The following is a 25,342-nucleotide window of genomic DNA, read 5'->3' on the forward strand; positions in this document are numbered from 1 at the left end:
AAATATTATCATGTAAAGCAACCATAAACACATGAAAAGACCTAAGTTTACAATTTATGATTAAAACTCTACTATCTACACAATATACATAGACATAAAATGTAAAAACTTAAATATCTTAGAAACAGTAGCCAATCAGTTGTTTTAATTGTCATATTTGAATTCAGCACATCAAAATACATAATAAATAGCACATTTTATCTCTGAAGCAGACGACTTCTCAAAAATTGTAGACCAGTGTTATTCCTCTCTATTCGGCACTGGTGAGCCCACATCTGGAGTACTGCATCCAGTTTTGGACCTCCCACTACAGAAAGGATGTGGACAAATTGGAGAGATCCAGCAGAGGGCAACGAAAATGATCAGGGGGCTGGGGCACATGACTTACGAGGAGAGGCTGAGGGAACTGGGCTTGTTTAGTCTGTATAAGAGAAGAGTAAGGGAGCATTTGATAGCAGCCTTCAATTACCTGAAAGGGGGGAGAGGGGGTTCCAAAGAGAATGGATCTCGGCTGTTCTCAGTGGTGGCAGATGACAGAACAAGGCGCAATGGTCTCAAATTGCAGTGGGGGAGGTCTAGGTTGGATATTAGGAAACACTATTTCACTAGGAGGGTGGTGAAGCACTGGAATGGGTTACCTAGGGAGGTGGTGGAATCTCCATCCTTAAAAACCTCTAAGACCCGGCTTGACAAAGCCCTGGCTGGGATAATTTAGTTTGTGTTGGTCCTGCTTTGAGCAGGGGGTTGGACTAGATGACCTCCAACCTAGATGTCTCTTCCAACCGTAGTATTCACCAGCACCAAATCTCAGTACAGTTGTTTGGGATTTTTCTGACATTATCAGGTAGGCAAGGAATCGTTGCTTTACCTCCTGCATTGCCTTAGTGCAAGATTTTTAGTTCTTGAAACATCTGATTTCTGCTTAAGGAATGTGGGTAACTGCAGAATTAGTTTGTATATTCTCTTATTTGTCATTTTTCTGGAATATTTCAAATGAAAAATATACTTGGCTAAAACTATTAACCTGCTCTCTGGATCAGTAACATTTTCCTTTAGTGTTCTCAAATCAATACTTAATGTTGTCGAAGGGTGGAATGCTGTTGCTGCTAAGCTATTAAGGCTACTCAGTACTTCTGTCCTTGGCGCTCCAGTGTTATCAGTACTAACTTATAATGCAGCCTGCTAATTCAGTGGACCTCGATGTTACTCATAAAGAAAGACCAGAGGCACGGTTCACTGACAAAGGCACTCAGCCAGGTTTATTTCCCTCAAGGCATAGAACTAGCATCCCATAGGAGGTACAGGTACACTAATTCATGAGTGCCCAGTGGCAAGGAGCAGCTCAGTCAGCAGTGGGAATTACTGCTCTTCCCTTGGCCACACAAAAGTTTAAGGCAAGGTATCCCAACATTTATAGACTGAGACAAATAACTATGATAAAAAACGTACGTACCACCATGTGTGTTTCATGACACCTATTTGTTACCTCCCTTTGTTCCTGATATCTTGGACAAAATGTCTGTATTCATTGTTCTGTCAGACCAGAGGTGGGCAAACTATGGCCCACGGGACCCTCCTGCCCAGCCCCTAAGCTCCTGCCCCAGGAGGCTAGCCCCCGGCCCCTCCCCCATAGCCTCAGCTCACCCCGCCGCTCGCGCAAGGCTCTGGGCGGCGGGGCTGCAAGCCCCTGGGGCAGCACAGCTGCAGAGCCAGGGCCTGACCTGGTGCTCTGTGCTGTGCAGTGGCGTGGCTAGCTCCAGCGGGGCAGCGTGGCTGTAGCGCCGCCAGCCACCGATGCTCCAGACAGCACGGTAAGGGAGCAGGGGGGGTTGGATAGAGGGTAGGGGAGTTTGGGGTGGTGGTCAGGGGGTGTGGATAGGTGTTGGGGTGGTCAGAGGGCAGGGAACTGGGGTGTTGAATGAGGGCAGGGGTCCCAGAGGGGCAGTCAGGAAGGAGGGGGGGATTGGATGGGGCAGCGGGGGTCACTCAGGGGCAGGGGTTCCAGGGGCGGTCAGGGAGAAGGGGTGGTTGTATGGGGTAGGGGTCCCGGGGGGGCAGTCAGGAAGGAGAGGGGGGGTTGGGTGGGGCAGCCAGGGGCAGGGGTGGTTGGATGGGGCAGGGGTCCCGGGGGGGGGGGGGCAGTCATGAATGAGAGGAGGGGTTGGATGGGGGGGCAGTCGGGGGCGGGGGTTCCGGGAGCTGTCAGGGGACAAGGAACTGGGGGGGGTTGGATGGGGCAGGAGTCCTGGGTGGGGCCATCAGGGGGCGAGAAGCAGGAGGAGTCGGATAGGGGGCAGGGCCGGGCCACGCCTGGGCTGTTTGGGGAGGCACATCCTCTCCTAACTGGCCCTCCATACAATTTTGGAAACCTGATGCAGCCCTCAGGCCAAAAAGTTTGCCCGCCCCTGTGTCAGACCATTATATCTTGTGCTAGATTGGGGTGTATCTGTACTAACCTTTTAAAATGTATTTATGTAACTATCTAGTGCCTAGTACACTAGCCACAACTTTGCCAAGTTCATGTACTGAACAGTGAACTAGTAAGCATCTGCTTGAATACATGGTCTGGCTTTGGTTCACAGCCTCTGGTTCAGGCCTTGCACTAGGCCCAATGTTCTAGGCTCTCTTTACTATAAATGTATTTCTGCTGCCATGAAAATGTATCTTTCAAAGTAGAACCTCAAGGGTCACTTGTCATTACATTAATTTAGAAAATGATTCGATAGTGTCTTCACTATCAAATGTCTTGCAGCAAGTGTGCAGTGGGGAAGGAATTGTTTCTTACTAACTCTCACAAATCTTATCTGACCAAACATTAAGTAATACATCAGATCTGCTTTCACGTACTTTCTTTGCTTCCTTTGTTGATTGATTGAAATAAATAAGCAATAATACAAACCATTACCAGAAAAAACTAGAATAAATCCATATTCACCATCTTTGACAATGGAAAACAAGTTTTGAATCTGTTTGTCTAGCTTAAATAAAAGCATTGGAATAGTCTAAATTGCATGCATGGGAGGAATAAATGAACATTTAGGGAAAATACAGAGTCACAAATCACAACATTATTCTTTTAGGGGAGTGGAGAGGTTCATTGTGACTAAACCTCCACTTTGGTAGATGGAAATTTTTGTTTTCTTATGTTATTTACTCTAGTCTAGGAAACATATCTTAGTACTGTCAAACATATTAGTGCACGTGTTTACAAATTGCAGATAGTACTTTAAAATATGTTGAATACTTCGTTTCAGCCTTTTAAGGCTGTTTTGAGCCTTACAACTATTTTGTAACAGTATGTGCTTTTGGCAGGCAATGGGACAAAATTAGCTTAAACTATACATTTTGTTCTTGTTTTATATGTATATAATGCTATAGGTAATGCATAGTACCTGTATAACTAATTTATGAGTTAGGCACTTCTTAAACTTTAGTTTAAATTAATAAGACAGGGTACTGGAGAAGAGACAAAGCAAGAGACCGGGGTACACAAATATATAGAGTTTCTTAGGTAGTATACACATGTTCCTTGTTTTTATGATTACACTTTCAACTATTATATATTTATATATCTTATACTACCTGTAGATCTCATCAGGCCAAATCATGCAGCCCTTAGTCGGAGTTCTGCTCACATGGATTACAGCACTTGGCTTGCTAATAAGAAGAAATCTCTGTCAGCTCGAAAGCTTGTATCTTTCACCAACAGAAGTTGGTCCAGTTAAAGATATTACCTCTCTCACCTTGTCTCATTAATGTTTTAAATATTTAGAAGAGTCCTGCCTTTTAAAATAGTAGCAGGTTTAATTTGTTTAGAGTTTGTTAAATGGAAATACTGAGAATCCAAACTTTTCTTTCAGAAAGAGAAACTTATTGTTTACAGAAAACCAAGGAGACAAAAATATAGGAATTTATGGCATTCAGTTCTCAATGGCAAGAGATTACACTTTGCAAGCTGAAATAACAATACATATAACCCTGTGCTTTATTTTAACTTTCTTTACACTGCCTGTAGTGTATGATCTTGGGGCATTTAGAGGCTGTTATTCTCTGTAAGGTAACACCTTTCTCTTCTTTGACGTTTCATCCACAGAGCTTCATTGTAGGAGAGCCACCCTGAAGAGATGTATTGTGGTGGGACCGCTTTCCAAATCACCTTTTTAGTTTTGTTTGTGGTTGGAGTTTAAAGTATGAAAATGATGAGTGAATTAAATGGGATTTTGGAGTAGATACCGGGGAGAATTTGTCTCTAGGGCTATGGATGCTCATTAAAAAGATTTTTAATGTTTACCTTTTTTAAGAACAGGATTGGATTTTTGTGTCCTAAGAGGTTTGTGCACATGTTGTTTAATTAGCTGGTGGCAACAGCTGATTTCCTTTGTTTTCTTTCTCAGCTCTTCCCTGGATGGGGGGGTGAAAGGGCTTGAGAGTACCCCACGGGAAGGAATTCCCAAGTGCGCCTTCCTGGCTTCTCAAAGGGGTTTTTGCACTTGGGTGGTGGCAGCATCTACCCATCCAAGGTCAGAGAAAAGCTGTATCCTTGGAAGTTTAATACAAGCCTGGAGTAACCAGTATTAATTTTTAGAATCCTTGCGGGTCCTAACCTTCTGCACTTGAAGTGCCAGAGTGGGGAATCAGCCTTGACACCTGCTCTTTTCAAGATACCAACACATTTTCTACCCTCTAGTGTATTGGCTGATTTTAGTGAGATTTTTGTTTTTGTTAGCTTCTCAGCCACTTAATTCTTATTTTTGCTCAGAACTCTTGAAAGAATACGATCCAGTCCTGGGAACTTGTTTATAGTATAAATTATTCCAACACCTCTTCAAATTTTGAAGCTCTTCTGCTTGAGATTCAATCAGTATCATTCACTTAGTTTGTAGAGATGCTGAAGTACCATATGCGAATTGGATAAATCTTGCCTGGATTTCATAAAACGCAATTCAAGTCCACCTTTGGGAGAGCAGAAAGCCAGTATCACTTGCAGGACACTAAAGCCAGGGACTTGCTCAAATCCCCTCGATGCAGAAGATAATGCCAATTGTCACCCTCTTTCATATCTCTCTTTTTTTTGTTTTTTTTTTTTTTAAGGGAAGTGTAAGTTATGGTGAGCCACTCTGGAAATATCAAGGGTATGTCAAAAAAACATGGCGCACAGTCTCAGAGACTGAGTCAATTAACTCAGGCTTGCGGGGCTCAGGCTGTGTGGTTAAAATTGCAGTGTGGATGTTTGGGCTCAGGCTGGAGCCCGGGGGCTCTGAGACCTGTGTTCCCTCTAAGCTGCACGGTCACGCGGCCATCCAGGAGTGAATGAAGTACTGTGCACTTGATTAGCATGGCATGTCTATGTTTAGGTGCCCCTTCCTCCTGCTGCTCTGCCTTGGAGCCCCTGGCCAGCTGCTCCTGGGACCCTCCTGCTTGCTGTGCAGAATGTGGGAGGGGGTGGGGGGGAAGGTGCTGATGTTAGGGTGTCCCCCTACCCATCTCCACAGAGCAGGGGAAGGGGGACAGGACTCAGGAGCAGGAGAGCTTAGCTGCTGCGGTCTGAGCCTTCTGGTGTGAGTGCCTTAAAGAGACAGCGCATGGTCTCTCAGACTTCTCCAGCAGCCAGCACACACAGTCTCTGCCTCTGATTCTCACACACACACACACACACACACACACACACACACACACACACACACACACACACACAGAGTCTCTTTTACATTCACCTCCCAAGATATACTTGTGGTGGTGTTGTTACTTCTCAGTACTTCCTGCAACACAGAGATTTTCTCAGTAATTTTATTCTTTCAAAGTGCTGTTATTTCAGTTTTTTGACTCATCTATTCATTTCATAATTTTATTTCACTCTTGTGCTTAAATTTAATTCTTTGAGTAGTGAGTTCTAAAATGCCTAACCTGTGCTGGCTGGAGTAATTATCCCTATGGTAACCTTTTTTATATATAGGTTTTTTGTTTCTACTGGTGACACACATCTGCACATTACCTCAATATTGGTGCACATAAAATTAGAGGGAACATTTTCTGAGACCTCCTCAGGAGGGAGGGTTTCCTCAATATGGACACCACTATCCTGCCTTTTACTCAGAGGGTGAAAGGGCTTGAGGGTACCCCACAGGGAGGAATTCCCAAGTGCTCTTTTCTGGGTTCAAGGGGTTTTTTTGCATTTGGGTGGTGGCAGCGTTTACGAAGCCAAGGTCAGAGAAAAGCTGTAACAGTGGGAGTTTAATACAAGCCTGGAGTGGCAAGTATTAATTTTTAAAATCCTTGCGGGCCCCCACCTTCTGCACTCGGAGTGACAGAGTGGGGATTCAGCCTTGACATCAAACAAGCTATTTGTCTTCACTTTCAAGACCTTCATGGCCTATCCCAACCCAACCTACCATCTCTTGTTCATTATCGAGATGTTGACTCCCCGTCATCAACTGGCCCATGATACCTGCCTCCATCACCCACTTGACTGGAAGGACGACTGCCCACACTTCGTTACTCAAGTTCATAGCCAAGTGTCATGTTAAATCATGGCATGTGAGGCCCAACAGAAGCCAGCTGTCCCTTCCATAGCTCCTGCTGCAAAGGCAGTATAAAAGAGAACCCAAAACTTGGTTTTGTTGGTAGAGTGAGAAGATACTAGTTGAAGAACAGGCTTTATGTGGGGGAGAGGGTCCCAGAACCCGGGCTCCAGCCCGAGCGTCCACACTGCAAATTTAGAGCTCTGCAGCCTGAGCCCCATGAGCCCAAGTCAGCTGACTTAATTGTTTTATTGCAGTGTACTTATACCCTAAGATAATGGTCCCCAAACTTGTCAGGGTCATGTCCCCACCTTACTCCGTCACATCCCCACCCACCACCCTCAACGGGGACTGGGGGGAGTGGGGCCGTGGCTCCCAGGGCAGAGGGGGACTGGACACGGACAGGAGTAAGGAGGCCAAGGATAGGGCCGCAACTGGGGGTGGGGCTGGGAGCGGGATGAGGGCTGGGAACAGAACTGTGGCCAGGGGCCAGGCCGGGAGTGGAGCCACAGCCAGGCTGCGATGTGGACAGCAGCCAGGCTCATGGCTGAGTGTGGAGCCAGGGATGGGGCCAGAGCAGAGCTGGGGGCAAGGCTCGGTGGCGCTCTCTTCTCATCCCCCCCCCCCCCAACATTCCTCTGTGCCCCATTAGGGGGCATGCCCCACAGTTTGGGGATCTCTGCCCTAAGACATTTGGGAGCACTAGCAGACAGGAATTGTGCTTTAGATGACTAAGAATGCTGCATAGTAGTAACCTAAAACAGCACCTCAACAGTGTTTGGGTTTGAGTGCCAGAATTGGGCACACTTTTGCTATCTGTAATATAAACGCATTACAGACATGTAATCAAAAGACAGACAAATTTATTTAATGTTCTGCTGATCAGAATAATCACGTTGCTTTTCATCAAGTATGCTGGCTCCACACACAGTACCTAACACATTGCATTTAATATAAGCTTTTCCCAAGCAATATGAACTCATTTGTTTACAGATGTCATTAGATTTACTACAATTGCTGGTTTGTTCCTACTATCAAACACTGATTTAAAAATGATCAACTTACTAATTGGTTTCTTTGGGGAAGAGGGGAAATTATAAGAATAAAGGTGACAAAACGAAAGATATAGGATTGACCAGATCCTTATTACATGAAACAGTATAAAAAGATGTTATACACATGCACAGTATACCAAATTTAATTTAAAATTAAATTAGAATTATGAACCATTAAGTCAAAACACAAAAGCTGAATTGGTTCAAAATGGCTGAAACTCCAGGAAACTATGATTTCAATGCCAATGCCTTTTAGGAAAAAAAGAAGACAGCATTCCTTAAGCATAGATCATGTAATTCAAAATTGACAGGACACGTGAAACACAAATACCAGAACTACTTTCTTTGTTCCTAAGGTGTAATTAACCTCACAGCACAAGGAGTCTTATTTCAAACTAGCAATCACTTTATCTTTCAGTCATCAGCCCATAATAATACTATCTAACAACTAATTTTCAAGGGGATATTGAAATGTAAAGCTTAACAAATTATCCCCAACTCAAACTGCAAATTTTATTGAAAATAAATGTTTCACAGCAAGAAAACTTTTCAAATCTTCCCTTCTACCATATAGACATGATAATTAAGAATCAAAATTTGACCTCTCCGCATATAACCTACTTTAGATTTAAAATTTATCTTTTTTTAAAAAATGATACTGAAAACTCAAGCAAATATGGTCCAGTAATATTTCTGTTCCACTGAAGAAGCAATCAAGCAATGAACAACTAAGTCAAAAACAAAACAAATATTTGTTTCATTATGTTGAAGATTTTCATTCCAAATTTTCCAATTGGAAAATAAAATTAAAATCAATTTTTTCTCTGCTGAAGAGGTTGACAAAAAACATTTTCTGATAGCAATTTTTTTCAAACAATTACTTCCTACCAGTGCTCCATCTAAAGGTGCTATCAGACAACAGGAACTAAAATATATTTGAAATCTCTATTAAATACTTTGGAGTTTTGCTGTCCATAGGATCCGTTAGCCCACCCAATCTATGGGGTGATGGCTGTAGTTTTACAAAAGACAAGGGTTTTCAGGTTTCTGTTTTTTATTAAAGGTTTGCAGAAAGCATTCAAAATTTGTGCAAATGCCATAAATTTGCATTATTCACATTTTTTCATGCCCTCAAAACTTTCATATATTGGATGACTAGCCATATTTTGCTGGATTTGGTACTGTGATTCTTACAACTCTTTTCATCCAAATTGTCTCAGCAATAGCCTAACAGAATCAGTCCCTATGCCTGTCGGGCAGAGCAGAGGGAATGTGATGGGACAAGAAAATGAGAAAAATCCTAGATGTTCAATCAACATGCTCAGGAGTATTTTTTTTAATTCCCTCTAACCGCTGCCCTCCGCTTCCCAAGCTAAGCAAGGACAGTGGGCCAGATTTTAAAGGTATTTATGCACCTAACTCCCATTGAAATCAATAGAAAATATTTTTACATCAGAAATTGTGATTCCCCCAGTCATTCCATCCCTACCTTTCCCTTATTCAAACAACTGAAGTGATTCTTCTCAAACTTTCAAAAAACAATTCCCATTCACATACAGTAACTCCTCACTTAACATCGTCCAGGTTAATGTCGTTTTGTTGATCTATTCGAGAACGTGCTCGTTATGCAATGCTCCCTTATAACATTGTTTGGCAGCCGCCTGCTTTGTCCACTACTTGCAGGAAGAGCAGCCCGTTGGAGCTAGCTGGTGAGGGCTTGAAACCAGGGTGGGCCGGCAGCCCCCCTAAGTTCCCAGTGCAGCAGGCTATCAAGTGCCGGGCAGTTCAGGTGTCCTTACCCCCACTGCCTTAGAGCTGCTCCCAGGAGCCTCCTGCTTGCTGTGCAGGGGGTGGAGGGGAAGAGGGGTGCTGATGTCAGGGTGTCCCCCTCCCCCAACTCCTGCATCCCATCTCTACAGAGCGGGGGATGATGACACTACAGGGCTCAGGGCAGAGGGAGCTTGCTGGCAGCAGCTGCTGTCTCAACTTGCTGATCTACTTGAAAAGGCAGTGTACTTAGAGTGGGGTCAGCGTACTTAAAGGGGCAATGCATCTCTCTCTCTCTCTCTCTCTCTCTCTCACACACACACACACACACACTCTGTCTCTGTCTCACACACACATGCATACACACCCCCAGCACCTTGGAAAGTGGAGGGAGTGGTGTGCTCCAGTGGGATAGCGTGGGTTCATCATCCCGTTTAGTTTCCGCAGGGAATGTTTGCAACCACTGCCATGCCTCTATTGTGTCTCCTCCCTCCATTCGTGCTGCCTCATAGAGTGTGAGGCTACATTAACAACAATGTATTAACCCTTGAGGGCTCAGCCAAGTGCTAGTTCATCATTTAGCAGCAAGGCATTCCCTGGGAAATATCCCACCCTCTGACTCCACCACCTCAACCAAGCTTCACAATCATCATTGCCATGTACAGTATTAAATTGTTTGTTTAAAACTTATAGTGTGTGTGTGTGTGAGAGAGAGAGAGAGAGAGAGAAATAATGTGTTTTGTCTGGCAAAAAAAATTTCCCTGGAACCTAACCTCCCCCCCCCCCCCCCATTTACATTAATTCTTATGGGGAAATTGGATTCGCTTAACATCATTTCACTTAAAGTAGCATTTTTCAGGAATATAACTACAACGTTAAGCGAGGAGTTACTGTACAGAAACCAGGCAGGGAAATTTTTGTTCCAGGGGAATGTTCCATAAAAGTAGCAGCATATGAAATTATAATGGTCTCTCTTTTGCAGCCTTAATTGAGCAATTATCAGTGACCATCATAATACAGTACTCTTCCCAAACACTTAAGTTAGAGGTTAATACATTTCCTAAACATAGTCCCCCTTACATGTTTGAGTTAAATGATCTTCTGAGCTTTGATTTTTCCAATGTACTGCACCAGAGACATTTCTACAGATTACTCCAGTGGACGGAGTTCTGACAAGTCAAAAGCTGAATTTAATCATGTAACATGCTGTACCTCTAGGAATAACGATGAAGAACTACTGAGAGATAGCCACTTAAAATCAAGTTTTCAAACTTACATGTTTTCAAGTATACTAGTTATTTTGCAAGTCCTAATGTATTAAAGCTAAATTTAATAAAGAGACTGGGATACTTTTTAACACATTCAACATAGGAATAGCCACATTAGATGAGTGGTCCATCAGTGGTCCATTTAGTCCAGCACACTATTTCTAACAGTGGCCACTTACCTGCTGTTAAGAGAGGGGTACAAAAAATCCCAGTAATGGCTAGTTATCAAATAACCTGTTAGGAAGTTTCTTCCTAATTCTTGGCATTTAGGTGTTGATTTTGGATGAAGCATAAAGATTTATTTTTTATTCTAATGTACTTCTTTATGCTCTCTTTATGTAAAGAGAACAACATAATGGTATGTCCTTTTAAGATTCCTATTAAGCTCTTGGCCTCAGTGATATCTAGCAACACTAAATTCCACATATTAATTATGCATGCCTTAAAATGTATTTCCTTTTACCCATTTCAGATTTGTTGCCTTTCAATGTCATTGATCTCTGGTTTTATTCCTATTATGAGAAAGGGTAAACAGAGTACCCAATTTACGTTCGCTATACCAGTGGCTCTCAACCCTTCCAGACTACTTCACCTCTTTCAGGAGTCTGATTTGTCTTGTGTACCCCAAGTTTCACCCCACTTAAAAACTACTTGCTAACAAAATCAGCACACTATTACTGAAAAATTGCTTTCTCATTTTTACCACATAATTATGAAATAAATCAATTGGAATATAAATATTGTACTTGCATTTCAGTGTATAGTATACAGAACAGTATAAACAACTCAAACAACACTTTCTCTGTGTGAATTTAAAAACACCAAAATAGAGGCTCAAATTAAATGTATATCCTCCTGCCCCCACCCCCTCAGCTCAAAAAAAAAAAATAATAATAATAATAGAGGACCAAAAACATGCCACGCTTTCTGCTTGGAACTTAATTTCTCTCACTCCCCAGACCAGGACTAGTCCCAGTGTCTATTGTATATTTGAGCATTTGTGAAACCAGTTTAAGAATAAATGAACACTTTTAAAGACTGATATGCTGTTCTAATAAACAGGTATGTTTTGGTTTTGAAGTGAAATCAAATGGAAAATTTGCTGTGAATAATTCCAATACTACAGAGTACTGTACTAATGAAAACATACAATGTTGGGTGAGTGAGCTCAGATGTTGTATAGCTGGAGGTTGAATTTCATAAATCTGGCATTTCTGCTAGTCTGTAATGTATCAGGTCACTCACTCCACATGTTGACATTCCTGTTTTTCAGAAATCAAAAAGGGTTAGCTTTCTGGGTAATCTCAGTTTACTGGAAGTGACAGGCGGAGACTAGGGTCCAGCTCTGCAATATGACCTTGTTTCCTTTTCTCCCCCCACCCCACCATGGAATACAGGAGCATGAGTATGATGATGTCAGGAAACTTGAAACTTTCATGACCTCAAGAGAATTAAAGTAATTAAATTAGCTCTTCTCCCCCCTCTAGTTTAAAGGCACAGGGAGCTTTAATCTGAAATGCAATATTTTGTTTTTCATATTTACTTGCAAATATGTGGCATAAAAAAAGGACTCCTGACCTTTATATCTGAGAATCAGAACTAGCCAGTTTATTTCATATAAAGAATGTTTAAGCTAGACTTCAATAAGGCCTTTTACATGGAAATTTTACCACAAGGGTAGAGCCATCTTCTCTTCATTCTCTTTATTCAGTGAGCTTTTTATAATGCTGCAAAGAACTTCCTGCTCTTTCTGATTAGATTTTGCTTTTGAACTGTGAAATGACAGTCTGAGGGTATGTCTACACTTAAACTGCTACAGGGACATAGAGAGGGGTTCTCTGGTTAGCGTAGATAATCTACCTTCCCAAGAATTCTTCCATCAACCTAGCACTGTCTACACTGGGGGTTGTTTTGGCATAGTTACATCTCTCAGGAGTGTGAATATTTCACACCCCTGAGACACATAGCTGTGCCTATGTGAGTTCCTAGTGTAGACCAGCCCTTAGGCTTTTAGTCGCTTAGATGAGGTGTACTTAATGTGTGTTAAACTGCTCAAAGTAAGTGGCATATTGGTTAAATGTTTTTTGCAACATTACATTTTCATAAATAAAAGTATCTGTTTTTTCATTCATGTCTTAACCAAATATTATCTTAGGTAAAAAATACATCCCGTTCTTGATGCATTACTTTTTAGTGTTGGAAGACTGGAAAGGTTGAGCAGGGTAGATTTTAGGAATGCAGTTTATACAATTTCTGTAAGCCAGGAGTAGAAACTGAGAACAATTTAGACAATTTCAGGGTAATAAAAATATTCAAGTTCACATCTATCATTCTAGATTCTCCCAAGCTGCATTTACTACTTTTCATGTGAGATGGCAAACAAGAACGATTTGTCTTTATTGCTACTTTGATTTAGTCCCAAATTTGGACCTCTAATCTTATATATTTAATCACGGGCCAAAATTAAAATTCTCTGTGAAGTTTGGCATATTTTCTTCTTTAAACACTGTCATGCTCTTGCACAGGAGCTTTGTTTGGAGACAAGGACTAAGATTTTCAAAAGTGAATAGTGATTTTTAGATGCCTCAATTTTGGTGTGTCCAATTTGCGAAACCTTAAAGAGGCCTGATTTTGAGAAAGTGCAAAGCCCTCATGCACACTGCCAATGCCATGGGTAAGATTTTTGTGCTGTGCCTCTTGGGTGGCTATCTGACACTGCACATTTTTCACAGGACATTAGAGACATGGTGAAATCCTGACTCTATTGAAAACAAGAGTTTTGTCATTTACTTGGAGCCAGGATTTTACCCTTGATGTATGAACTTCAGTACAGGCAGCAGAGTTCTGGGAGCCATTACTTTTTAAATGTATTATCACCTGTAACCCCATCAATTTATTTCCTCCCTCGTTGTTATACTTCTCTCTTTTATTTGCCTGACTGCAGCCTCTTGTGGCACATCTTTTAGGAGAGGACATCTTTGAGCCCTTTTGGCCATAACATGTAACTGGAATGTTAAGCGTCCATCTGTTATTTACCCTGCTCTACCTTTCCTTAGTTTGTGAGGTATTATCCTCTTTGGGAAGATTTGTGGGAAATTACCCAAGTAAAAGTCCATGATTTAAAAAATTGTTAGAAATAAAGTTTGTTAAAAATAGAGAGAAAGTTTAAAATAAGTTGTGCATAACATATCTAATCTGAAAATTTAGCAAAACTCAGCTGGATAGGCTCACTATAATTTAGTTAAAACAGAAAGAAAAGAAATCGCGTACATTCCTTGAAATGAATGTCTATTCTTTAACCCTCTTTGGACAGAGCAGCCTCAGATTCCCCCTCCTTTCTGTGTCTGAGACGTCTCTCGCTTATTCTTCCAGGACCTGTTTTTTCAAGATTTCCAGCCCATTTATCATGGGTGTTTCTAAAGTTCATCATTATCCCTAGCACCTCTTGCAAACGTTGTTTTTGTTTGTTATCATACCAGACAACTCCTCACATAGTCCTTAGCGGGTAGCTCTACAACTTGTCTGCAACTGTATCAGTCCTCCGAGCCCCAGGGTCAAGGTCTATTGTGGAAAAGGTCTGTAAGGATTGTTAATTAACCTCATTTCAAATGGTTAATTTATTGACCATGCAGACAGATTCTAACCTGTCAGGTGAGATAGTCAGCCTCTGTCTACATTTTAAAATGTAGCTTATAGGCTTTCATAATTCAATTTTAACATACTAACTTACTCCATATTAAATATCACTTGATTGATACCACCAAATTCTCTTATAGGCACATTCCTGCCCATGACTGAGTGAGGGTTGTGGGCACTGCTATTTAAAACCTGTTGGTGTAAATTAGAGAATGGACAGGAACAGAGAGGAAGACTTTTTTCCCTACATTTGTTAATTACTTCCACAGGGGAATCTGTTACACTCCCATGCCAGTTTTCTATTTCACCAATAATTAAACTCAATAATAGGTCAGCTTCATCTCTAGAAAATATACACTTCTCTGTGTGTGTTTAATGCTATGGAATATTCCAATCTGAAAAGCCTTTCAAGAGGAAACAACTCTGAACATATAGTGTTTAGTTCTGTTTCCTATGAGAGTGACACCTGTAGGAGAAAACTGCTTGATGCAGATTCTCAAATGGACAGTAGCAGATACTTAATTTAAATGTAAATAATAATCTCCCTTTTTGAGTCGAATATTTTGTATGAGATGATGAAGGTAATTCCAGCCATTTTGATCGTAAACACTTAGGTAGTGCTAGAGCTTTAGAAATTATAGTTACCCATTGAGACCATTTAATTTTATTAAAAATTAGGCAACTAATTATATATTCCATTAGAAAAATTATTAGTTTCTGCTTTAGAAAGATATACATTTACAGTCTAGCACAGATCGTAGGCCTTTATCAGTAAATATTAGCTTAGTAGCTAGCAAAGTCTCCTTGTTGATATTGACTAATGGGCAGAGTTATCTTTATTTACATAACTGCACTTTATGAAAAGCATGTGCCTTCTCACTGCATATTGATAGAAGAATGCCTTGCAATATAAATTCATACCTTTCCAGGAATGTCTTTAAAAGTGTGCATTTATTCTTAAACTGGTTTTATAAATACTCAGATATACAATAGACACGGGGATTAGTCCTGGTCTAGGGAGTGAGAGAAATCAAGTTCCAAGCAGAAAGTATGTGGCATGTTTTTGATCCTCTTACTTCTTTTGAGGGGGGGAGGGGTATACATTTAAATTGAGCCTCTATTATGGCGTTTTTAAATTTTCCATGCAATTAGCACATGTCACACTTCTGACTGTTCCTTTTCATTTCCACTTAACTAGCTTCCTCATTTTTGTATAGTTCCCCTTTTTGAAGCTAAATGCTACTGTGGTGGGCTTCTTTGGTATTTCCCCCAACACCCCTAAAAGGGTGTTAAATTGAATTACATTATGATCAGTACTACCAAAAGGTTCAGCTATACTCACCTCTTGGACCAGATCCTGTGCTCCATTTAGGACCATATCAGCAATTACCTCTCACCTTGTGGGTTCCAGGACTAGCTTCTTCAAGAAGCAGTCATTAATAGTGTCTACAAATATTATCTCTGAATCCTGTCCGGAGGTGACAAGAACCCAGTCAATATAGGGATAGGCCTGCACCAAATGCACAAACAGGCCATCTATCCACAAGGCATGCTGCACTGAGTGCTAGAAATCACTGGTTCTCAACCTTTTTTTTACCCAGGGACCCCTAAACTTACACAGACAAACCTGCAGACCCCCAACCAGAGATGGTGTGGGGGGGGAGGCACTCCCTTCCCAAGCCCCCCTGCCCAGGGCTGAAGCCAATCCTTGGTGGGCCCCCTGAAATCTAATCCAAGTGGCCCGCAAACCCCCAGTTGAGAACCAGTGCAATAAACTGCTGGACTTCTGCCTGCATTATTTGTACTCTTTCGGGGTGGGGGGGGGGAGAGGGTTGTTTGCTCCTTTTTTGTTTGCTTGCTTTTGGGGGGAGGGGAGAGGTATTTATTGCCCTAAGTTTAGAGAATGTTAGGTGTGTGTCTGGTTCTCACGTTCCCTCTCTAAACTCCCTCACAAAACTCCCATTTGCTGCTCCTGGTTGCTTGCTCCTCTGCTAGCTTAGGAGCAGTCTTTTTAAGCCCCTGCTCGCCCTGAGTGGCAATATGCCTATTCCCATACCTCCCAAATTTCTGCACAAGGTTGTATTTGAATTTACAGTGCAATGGGTGTGCTCAGGTTCAACAGCAATAATATATTGCCTTGAGCCACACAGCTTCTATGAGTCGTGACTGGCTAGCAAACCTTTTGGGCATTTTGTCTGCACATGCGTAGTGAAATCCATTTGGCACGTGCCAATCTAGAACTAAATTCTTTCAAATAATGTTTTCAATGTTTCTCCCTTGAAGGGCAAGTGAGAATGTCATGCATTAGCTGGGGTAAATGTTGAGAGATTGAGACCATTTTGGGCATGATCAAAACCATGGTTTGATCCCTAGCTCTGTGCAAATACATTGATAGACTCCAGCAAACTTAAGAAAAGATGGGGGTTTCTTTGGGATGCAGTGGGGGCTGTATCTTGGGAATCAATGGATCAAATGACCCCAGATTTGCATCACTAACCTACCTTCATGAGGCACACCAAATTTCAAGGCAATCAGCATAAACATGCGGATTTTATAGCATTTAGAGACATCGACCTTTAAACACAAAGGCGTTCTTAACCTTAACAGCAGAACTAGAGCTCTACTATAATAAAACTTTTTTCCATCTACATCTTCTGATATTGTGATAAAGAACTGAAAGCCCCTTATCTACACTAGCCTTTTCCCTAGAATTTCTCACAATTGCTGCCACTAGTTCAGAGCCACCACAACCACCATGGGAGCTGTAAAGAAGATGAGGCACTGATGTTATGAGCACTGTCATCTAGACTTTCTCTGAACTCTTGTTTAACATCCTGGGGCTTGACCAAACAAGGAGAGCATAAATGTCATGATTTTTTTTTTAAATGTAACAATTTTTATTTAAATCATTTTATTTAAACTGATTTTATATTTACGTGATGTTAGCTCTTTGTTTTCTTCCCATTTTATTGATAAAATGGATATTTTGAATTTGATTTTTTAGTTTCCTAATTGTTGGTAGAATTTTTAGATTTTACATAGAAATTTTTTCTACTCAGTTGCACACTTAAAATGTTCATCTGTACAGTAAAAGATAATTCTAGAGTCTCATTAACATACTTAGTCAAACAACACAAATTAATAAGCAAATAGCCCAGGCTATATTTGCAACCAGCACCACCTATCAATATATTGAACTTCCACAATTTAAGAAGCTAAAATGTTTCAACAAAACTATACTCGTCTCTCAGGGTTTGCAGTTCTGAAGTCAGTGCGGCTTGTTCTCCTAAGTCAATTAGGTGCCTAAATATGGACACAGGGGCCCATATAAATGTCTATTTTTGTACATTTTGGCTCTTTTTATAAATTAGTTCACAATAAATTTGTGAACATACTGAAAGTCTAAGTAACGGTAGGTGCCTGGAACGTGGAAGCAATTAAGTTTTGAAGTGACAAAAATTTTATGCTACTAAGAGAAAAGTTAATAATTTTTAGCTCCTGCTGCTGCAAAAACTTAACTTTAAGCATGAACAGCCCTACTGAAGTCAATGAGACGATTCACGTGACCTGCTAAGCGTTAGTGAGGTAGGAGCCTTAATTGTCAGTATTTTGTCTGCTGCCTATCACAGTGTAATAGTGGCATTTTAAAAATAAAGAATGGCATTTATAGATTAGATCATTTTAAATTTTATCTGAAGCTGCAGTAGCACAGATTTTCAAATTAGTTTTACAAAGCTTCAACCTGATATAAATCAATGATAAAAAAGTCAAGTTATTTAATTTATGTAAACACTCCACCCCGTAAATGCCTTTTCTTCCCCTTGATGATAATACCACCTAATAACTTCCACACCATTTTTGCAAATTGCATGAGTAATCAGTTTAAAAAAAAACATGGAGGAAAAGATCTTAGTACTTCTAATCAACTCATACTGGCCATGGAGACCTTGGTCCAACATCTTGTAAATAAACATATTTAGCATTAAAATGGAAGATTTAAAGTAACAAATCATTAGGAATCTTTTCCACCAACAAAATTTTACCCATTTAGCACTCCAACTGACTGCATGCAACTTGAGAGGTTGGGTCTTCAATAGCATGGCATCACCAAGCAGCTGATAGGCTTTCTACTTGGAAAAGTTTCCAAAACAAGAATGTAGTGAATAATTTGCAGGACATGGTTTGCTTTAGTGCAGTGATCCCCAAACTTTTTCAATTGTGCCCCCACAACCGGTTCGCTGCCTTCCCCCCAGTGGGATGGAGGTGTGAATGGGGCAGGACAGGGGAGGGGGAGCCACACTCAGAGCAAGACAGGGACACCATCAGTATTTCTCTCACCAGAGCCATCCCTGAATGCTCCTCCAGGTGAGCAGCAGCTGCTGCTCTTCCCACTATGGGTGCCAACTTTCTAACTGCTGAAAACTGGACACCCTGCCCCGCAAGGCCCAACCCCTTGCCCTGCCTCTTTCTCCAAGGCCCCACCCCCAGTCCCACCTCTTCCCCAGGCCCCACCTACTGCTCACTCCTCCCCCTGTTGCTCGCTCCCCCCGTCCCAGGATTCACTTGCCACCTGCTGAGCCTGCCTCCCAAGCTCTCATCCACCTCAGCTCTCGTCCACTCATGCCCCTTCTCTATCTACATTGATCACATCTTCAGCATCTGGACCCATGGGAAGGAGACTCTACAAGAATTCCACCACGATTTCAACAGCTTCCACCCCACCATCAACCTCAGCCTGGACCAATCTACACGGGAGGTCCACTTCCTAGACACCACGGTACAAATAAGTGACGGTCATGTTAACACCACCCTATACCAAAAACCCACCGACCGCTATGCCTACCTTCATGCCTCCAGCTTCCATCCCGGACACACCACACGATCCATCGTCTACAGCCAAGCACTGAGGTACAACCACATTTGCTCCAACCCCTCAGACAGAGACCAACACCTACAAGATCTTTACCAAGCATTCTCAAAACTACGATACCCACACGAGGAAATAAGGAAACAAATCAACAGAGCCAGAAGTGTACCCAGAAGCCTCCTGCTGCAAGACAAGCCCAAGAAAGAAACCAACAGAACTCCACTGGCCATCACCTACAGTCCTCAGCTAAAACCTCTCCAACGCATCATCAGTGATCTACAACCCATCCTGGACAACGATCCCTCGCTTTCACAGGCCTTGGGAGGCAGGCCAGTCCTCGCCCACAAACAACCCGCCAACCTTAAGCATATTCTCACCAGCAACCACACACCGCATCATAGTAACTCTAACTCAGGAACCAATCCATGCAACAAACCTCGATGCCAACTCTGCCCATATATCTACACCAGCGACACCATCACAGGACCTAACTAGATCAGCCACAACATCACCAGTTCATTCACCTGCACGTCCACCAATGTAATATACGCCATCATGTGCCAGCAATGCCCCTCTGCTATGTACATCGGCCAAACAGGACAGTCCCTACGTAAAAGGATAAATGGACAAGTCAGATACTAGGGCCTGGTCTACACTAACCCCCAAATTCGAACTAAGGTACGCAACTTCAGCTACGTGAATAAAGTAGCTGAAGTCGACATACCTTAGTTCGAACTTACCACGGTTCAGACGCGGTCCACACGCGGCAGGCAGGCTCCCCGTCGACTCCGCGGTACTCCTCTCGCCGAGCTGGAGTACCGCAGTCGACGGCGAGCGCTTCCGGGATCGATTTATCGCGTCCAGACCAGACGCGATAAATCGAACCCGGAACTTCGATTGCCAGCTGTCGAACTACCGCGGTAGTGTAGACCTGGCCTAGGAATGGCAATCTTCAAAAACCTGTAGGAGAACACTTCAATCTCCCTGGACACACAATAGCAGATTTAAAGGTAGCCATCCTGCAGCAAAAAAACTTCAGGCCCAGACATCAAAGAGAAACTGCTGAGCTTCAGTTCATTTGCAAATTTGACACCATCAGCTCAGGATTAAACAAAGACTGTGAATGGCTAGCCAACTACAAAAGCAGTTTCTCCTCCCTTGGTGTTCACACCTCAACTGCTAGAAGAGGGCCTCATCCTCCCTGATTGAACTAACCTTGTTATCTCTAGACTGATTCTTGCCTGCATATTTATACCTGCCTCTGGAAATTTCCACTACATGCATCTGACGAAGTGAGCATTCACCCACGAAAGCTTATGCTCCAATACGTCTGTTAGTCTATAAGGTGCCACAGGACTCTGTCGCTAGTAACAGTCAAAGCAATCTAAAACTCAGAAACTGAGAATTAAATGATATTTTACAAAGCTTTTCTAAGCAGACAGATCTTATTCAGCACTGCATATAATATTAATGCATGTATGTATCAGCAGCAACACCTTACTTTAGTTATTGATATTTTCTACGCCATATAGATGGTATAAGGCATCTGTTTCTAATGTTGGCAGATCATTAAATGTGTGACATTATGATGTAGGGGAAACGTTTACATTTAATAATATTTATAAAATGTATCTGTGATAAATGAAGGGGAGGGGGAAGCTTCCTTTTATGGACACCCAGCCAGCCACCTAGCTATAAAATCCCTCTTGGTAGCTGTTCTCTACTTGCTTTCCCTGTAAAGGGTTAAAAAGTCTGACTGCATGCATAGGTAAAAGGAAGTGAGTGGGCACCTGGCCAAAAGAGCCAATGGGAAGGCTAGAACTTTTAAAAATTGAAACAAGACTCCCCCTTTGTCTGTCTGTTGTTGTTCTCCGGAGAGAGGAGAGGCAGAGCAGGAACAGGGCTGAACTATGCTGTAGGAAGCTTTAAACTAGGTATGAAAAATCATCAAATCATACCTAGGAATTGCTTATCTGAAACCCCAAATATGTAAGTAAATCAGGGAATGTCTAGGAAGACATGATTAGGGTTATTTCTTTTATTTCTTATTGGCTTGTAGACTCCTCTGTCTACCCCCCAAATGCTTTTGTTTTCCTGGTAACCATTAAGCTGGAACTCAAGAAGTTTATTCTTGATGTTAAATTTTTGTAAGTGGGTTTTTTAAAATCGAGCAAAAGCCTAAGTTCCAGATATATTTTCTTTCTTTTTGTTTTTAATAAAATTGACCTTTTTCAGAAACAGGTGGGGGGGGGGGATTGTATCCTCAGAGGTTTGTGCATATGTTATTTAATTAGCTGGTGGCAACAGCTGATTTCCTTTGTTTTTCTTTCTCAGCTCTTCCCCGGAAAGGGGGGGGGGGTGAAAGGGCTTGAGGGTACCCCACAGGAAGGAATTCCCAAGTGCACCTTTGTCAGTTCTCAAAAGGGGGTTTTTGCATTTGGGTGGTGGCAGCATCTACCCATCCAAGATCAGAGAGAAGCTGTAACCTTGGATGTTTAATACAAGCCAGGAGTGGCCAGTATTAAGTTTTAGAATCCTTCCGGGCCCCCACCTTCTGCACTCGAAGTGCCAAAGTGGGGAATCAGCCTTGAGAGTATCACTTACAATTTACCACTCCTTTCAAAGCCTATATATTCACAGCATGTAGCCAGCCTGGCTTTACATGTAGAAGGTTCTGAAAAATACCCCCTTTTTTTTTTTTTTTAAGTTAAAAACTCAAGCATAGTATCTGTGTAGGGGTATATACAGGGTACACAATGTAGTGTAGCATTAGTGTTTTATTAGCAATCACTGAACTGCATTACTCACCTGCAGTTTTGCCATTTGTAAGTAACAGTTATTCCAAACTCATTTCAATAAAAAAATGTATATTACACCTCACCATTTTTTAAACATATGAAGTGCATCCCAGCACAGATGGCAACATAAAACTCCTATACATCACATAAGACCAACCTACCCAACTTTAATTATTTTAATATTATTATTTGTACTACATTAGTGCGTAGGGAGCCCTTACTATCTAAATAAACAATATAGTCAAAAGGTGGGAGAAAGGAAGTATTATTCCCATTTTACAGATGGGGAACTAAGGCATAGGTAAATTAAGTCACTTGCCCAAGGTCACAGGAAATTGTAGCAGAGCCGAAATTAAACTCCAATCTTTTGTGTCCAAGTCCAATACTTCAACACCACCACTACTATCCTTGTTCTCTCAAAGGCTAGGGCTTTAAGCAAGATCTCAGCTCCAGACTCAATTTCACTTACCACTAAAAAATGTATAAGTTGATATTTTGTCACATATGCATTTCTAACAAATGTTTCCACCCACAATCAATATTCTTCTAAGACAGCAGGGTTGCTGAATGTGGGTGTGTGGGTTGAAAATGTTTGTGTGGTACACATTTGTATTACAATGGCCTCATCCAGAGTGGAAAGATTTGTTTATGCCAATGCTTACAAACTTTTTTAAATGTACCTTTAGGAGTGCAAACAAACAAACAAAAAATCTGTCTGTGCAGCATTTCTAAGTTTATTAAAGGTGATATGGTCACAGAACCTCCACTCTAGATCACTGGAATTTTCAGAAGGGTACAAAGGGGAAAACAAGGACTGGACATTTTAAAAGGTGTTTTGAATTCTCTTTGTTTCTCACTCTATTAACTTTACCTATTCATAATCATTGCACTGAAAATGAGAACAGACATGCCACATAGTGTAAATGATCTGGTGTAGAACTCAGCAAAATCAAATACCACTACTCAGTCAAAAGAGGCTAAATTATAATTATTTTAGATAAAATTATTGGGATTGCTTTTAATGTCATTTCCAAAAACATATAGGAATTTTATAAAAAAAAAAACCACTTCCCATTTCAGGGATACTCTGGAAGCCACTGCTGTAAGATGGAGAAAAATCAGTTGTTTATTTCCACTGTTACTGATCTTTCACAATACCACACAATAATGTAATAAAGACAATGTCTGAATATAAATGGCAACAAACAGCAGCTCTGGGAGATGCTGTAGCACCAGTCAGGATGAAATCATTACCCTGAGCCATTTGTTTGGAGAAGAAAAAATTGTCAGAAAAGCTGGCAAGCAGATCATTAGAGAAATGAAGGAAAATTGCTGGATGGCCAATTTTTTCTCGTTAAATTGCTTCGGCTTCTTTTTATTTTGTTTTTGAAGTCTGATTTGTTGTTGTGAAGTAATTATAAGCCTCTTTCATGTAGTGTATATAGTTTGCATAAAGCTACATTGTCCATAAAAATAATAGAATCAGACATTACTGAGGCCTCAGCTATAAATAGGGCCCTACCAAATTCACGGTCCATTGTGGTCAATTTCACGATCATAGGATTTTTAAAATAATAAATGTCATGATTTCGGGTATTTAAATTTAAAATTTCAGTGTTGTAATTGTAGGGGTCCTGTGGGGGGGGGGGGGGGGGGCGCTGCGGTACTGTTACCCTTACTTCTGCACTGCTGCTGTCAGCGGCGCTGCCTTCAGAGTTGGGCAGCTGGACAGCAGCTGGGCAGCTGCTGGCCAGGAGGCCCAGCTCTGAAGGCAGACCCGCCACCAGCAGCAGCGCAGAAGTAAGGATGGCATAGTATGGTATTGCCACCCTTACTTCTGAGCTGCTGCCTGCAGAATTAGGTCCTCAGTCAGCAGCTACAACTCTCTGGCCACCCAGCTCTGAAGGCAGCAGCGCAGACGAAAGGGTGGCATGGTATGGTATTGCCACACTTACGTCTGCGCTGCTGCTGGCGGGACGCCACCTTCAGAGCTGGGTGCCTGGCCACCAGCCGCCGCTCTCCGGCCACCCAGCTCTGAAGGCAGTGCAGAAGTAAGGGTGGCAATACCATGGCACCCCTAAAACAACCTTGCAACCCCCCCCGCCACTCCCTTTTGGGTCAGGACTACCAATTTGAGAAATGCTGGTCTCCCCTGTGAAATCTGTATAGTTCAGGATAAAAGCACACAAAAGACCAGATTTCATGGTCCGTGATGTGTTTTTCATGGCTGTGAATTTGTAAGACTGAAAACTCCAACAGCTTAGACTGGCCCAGGTTTCAAGGATGAAACCTGTGTACTATGAACTACAATATCTAGTGGGGTGAGAAAAACTGCTTAATCTAGGTGTTGCCCAGTCTAACAGAGATGAGAGTTTAGATTGCGTGCTTATATTTTATTTTATGTTGGTAACCACTCTGACTTTTTACCTATCACTTATATAATCACTTAAAATCTATCTTTTGTAGTCAATAAACTTGTTTTACTGTTCATCTTTACCAGTGAGTTTGCCTGAAGTGTTTGATAAATCTGCTCACATTTACAAAGGCTGGTGGATATCCACTTTCCATTGATGAAGTGGTAAACCAATTAATAAGCTTGGATTACTCGTCTTGAGCAGTGCAAGATGGTATATTCCTGAGGTACAAGCCTGGGAGCTGGGGGGGATTCGGCTGGTGCCTCTCTCTGTGATTCATGAGTGGCTCTGGGAGCATTCATGCAATCTAGCTGGGTATGGGACTCCCCATGTGGTTGTGCTGAGTGATAACAGCGCCTGGAGGGGTTTGCTATTTGTCACTAGCAAAGCATTGTGAGAGACAGCCCAGGCTGGAGAGTTAAGGGGGCAAAGTGGTCCCACAGTCCCAGGCTGCACCCCGGGGATCCCGTCACATGCATATCGACATTGTCATGCAGTCAATTACAGGACTCACCTGCTACTGTAAGCTTTGCTGTTCTGCTTACAATGGTCCCAAGGCTTTCCACGGTTGCCACACATTGATAATATCCTTCGTCAGGTTTATTGTGTTTGGAATGCACCACACTGTTTATTAACAAAGATCCATCTGGTAGCAGCTGGCGCCGGTCATCTGACACCAAATTTAGGAAAGTCCCATCTTTCTTCCATTCAATTTTTGGAGAAGGCTCACAGTAAGCTGAACAGTTCAGTATGATAAAAGCCCCTCGAACTGATAACGTGTCCACTGGCTCCACCAGAAAATAAAACGGAGTGAAGGTTCTCACGGTGGACCCTATAAAACATAAGTAAAATCTGTAAATGTTTGTTTACCCTTCCATAGTTATTAATATAAGGAGACATTTCTTACGGGGAACAGAAAAATATTAGAATATCTAGTGTGCCATACTACTCATAACTCTTACAGTAGTAAATGTGTTTCTTAATAGTTTGGAAATGTCATATTCTTCTGTTCTAGCAAG

The 25,342-nt window shown here is 41.9% G+C and overlaps 1 protein-coding gene across 1 annotated transcript in view; it reads right to left on the bottom strand.

Annotated features, from left to right (window-relative positions):
• Window positions 1–25,342, bottom strand: part of NEO1 (neogenin 1) — a 527,807-nt gene that overhangs the window by 272,480 nt on the left and 229,985 nt on the right. The window contains exon 2 of the mRNA XM_065411681.1: window positions 24,838–25,155. Coding sequence (XP_065267753.1) covers window positions 24,838–25,155 — 318 coding nt within the window. The remainder of the gene's footprint in view (window positions 1–24,837; window positions 25,156–25,342) is intronic.

Source organism: Emys orbicularis, chromosome 10 (assembly GCF_028017835.1).
Source record: "Emys orbicularis isolate rEmyOrb1 chromosome 10, rEmyOrb1.hap1, whole genome shotgun sequence".
Taxonomy (NCBI): Eukaryota; Metazoa; Chordata; order Testudines; family Emydidae; genus Emys; species Emys orbicularis.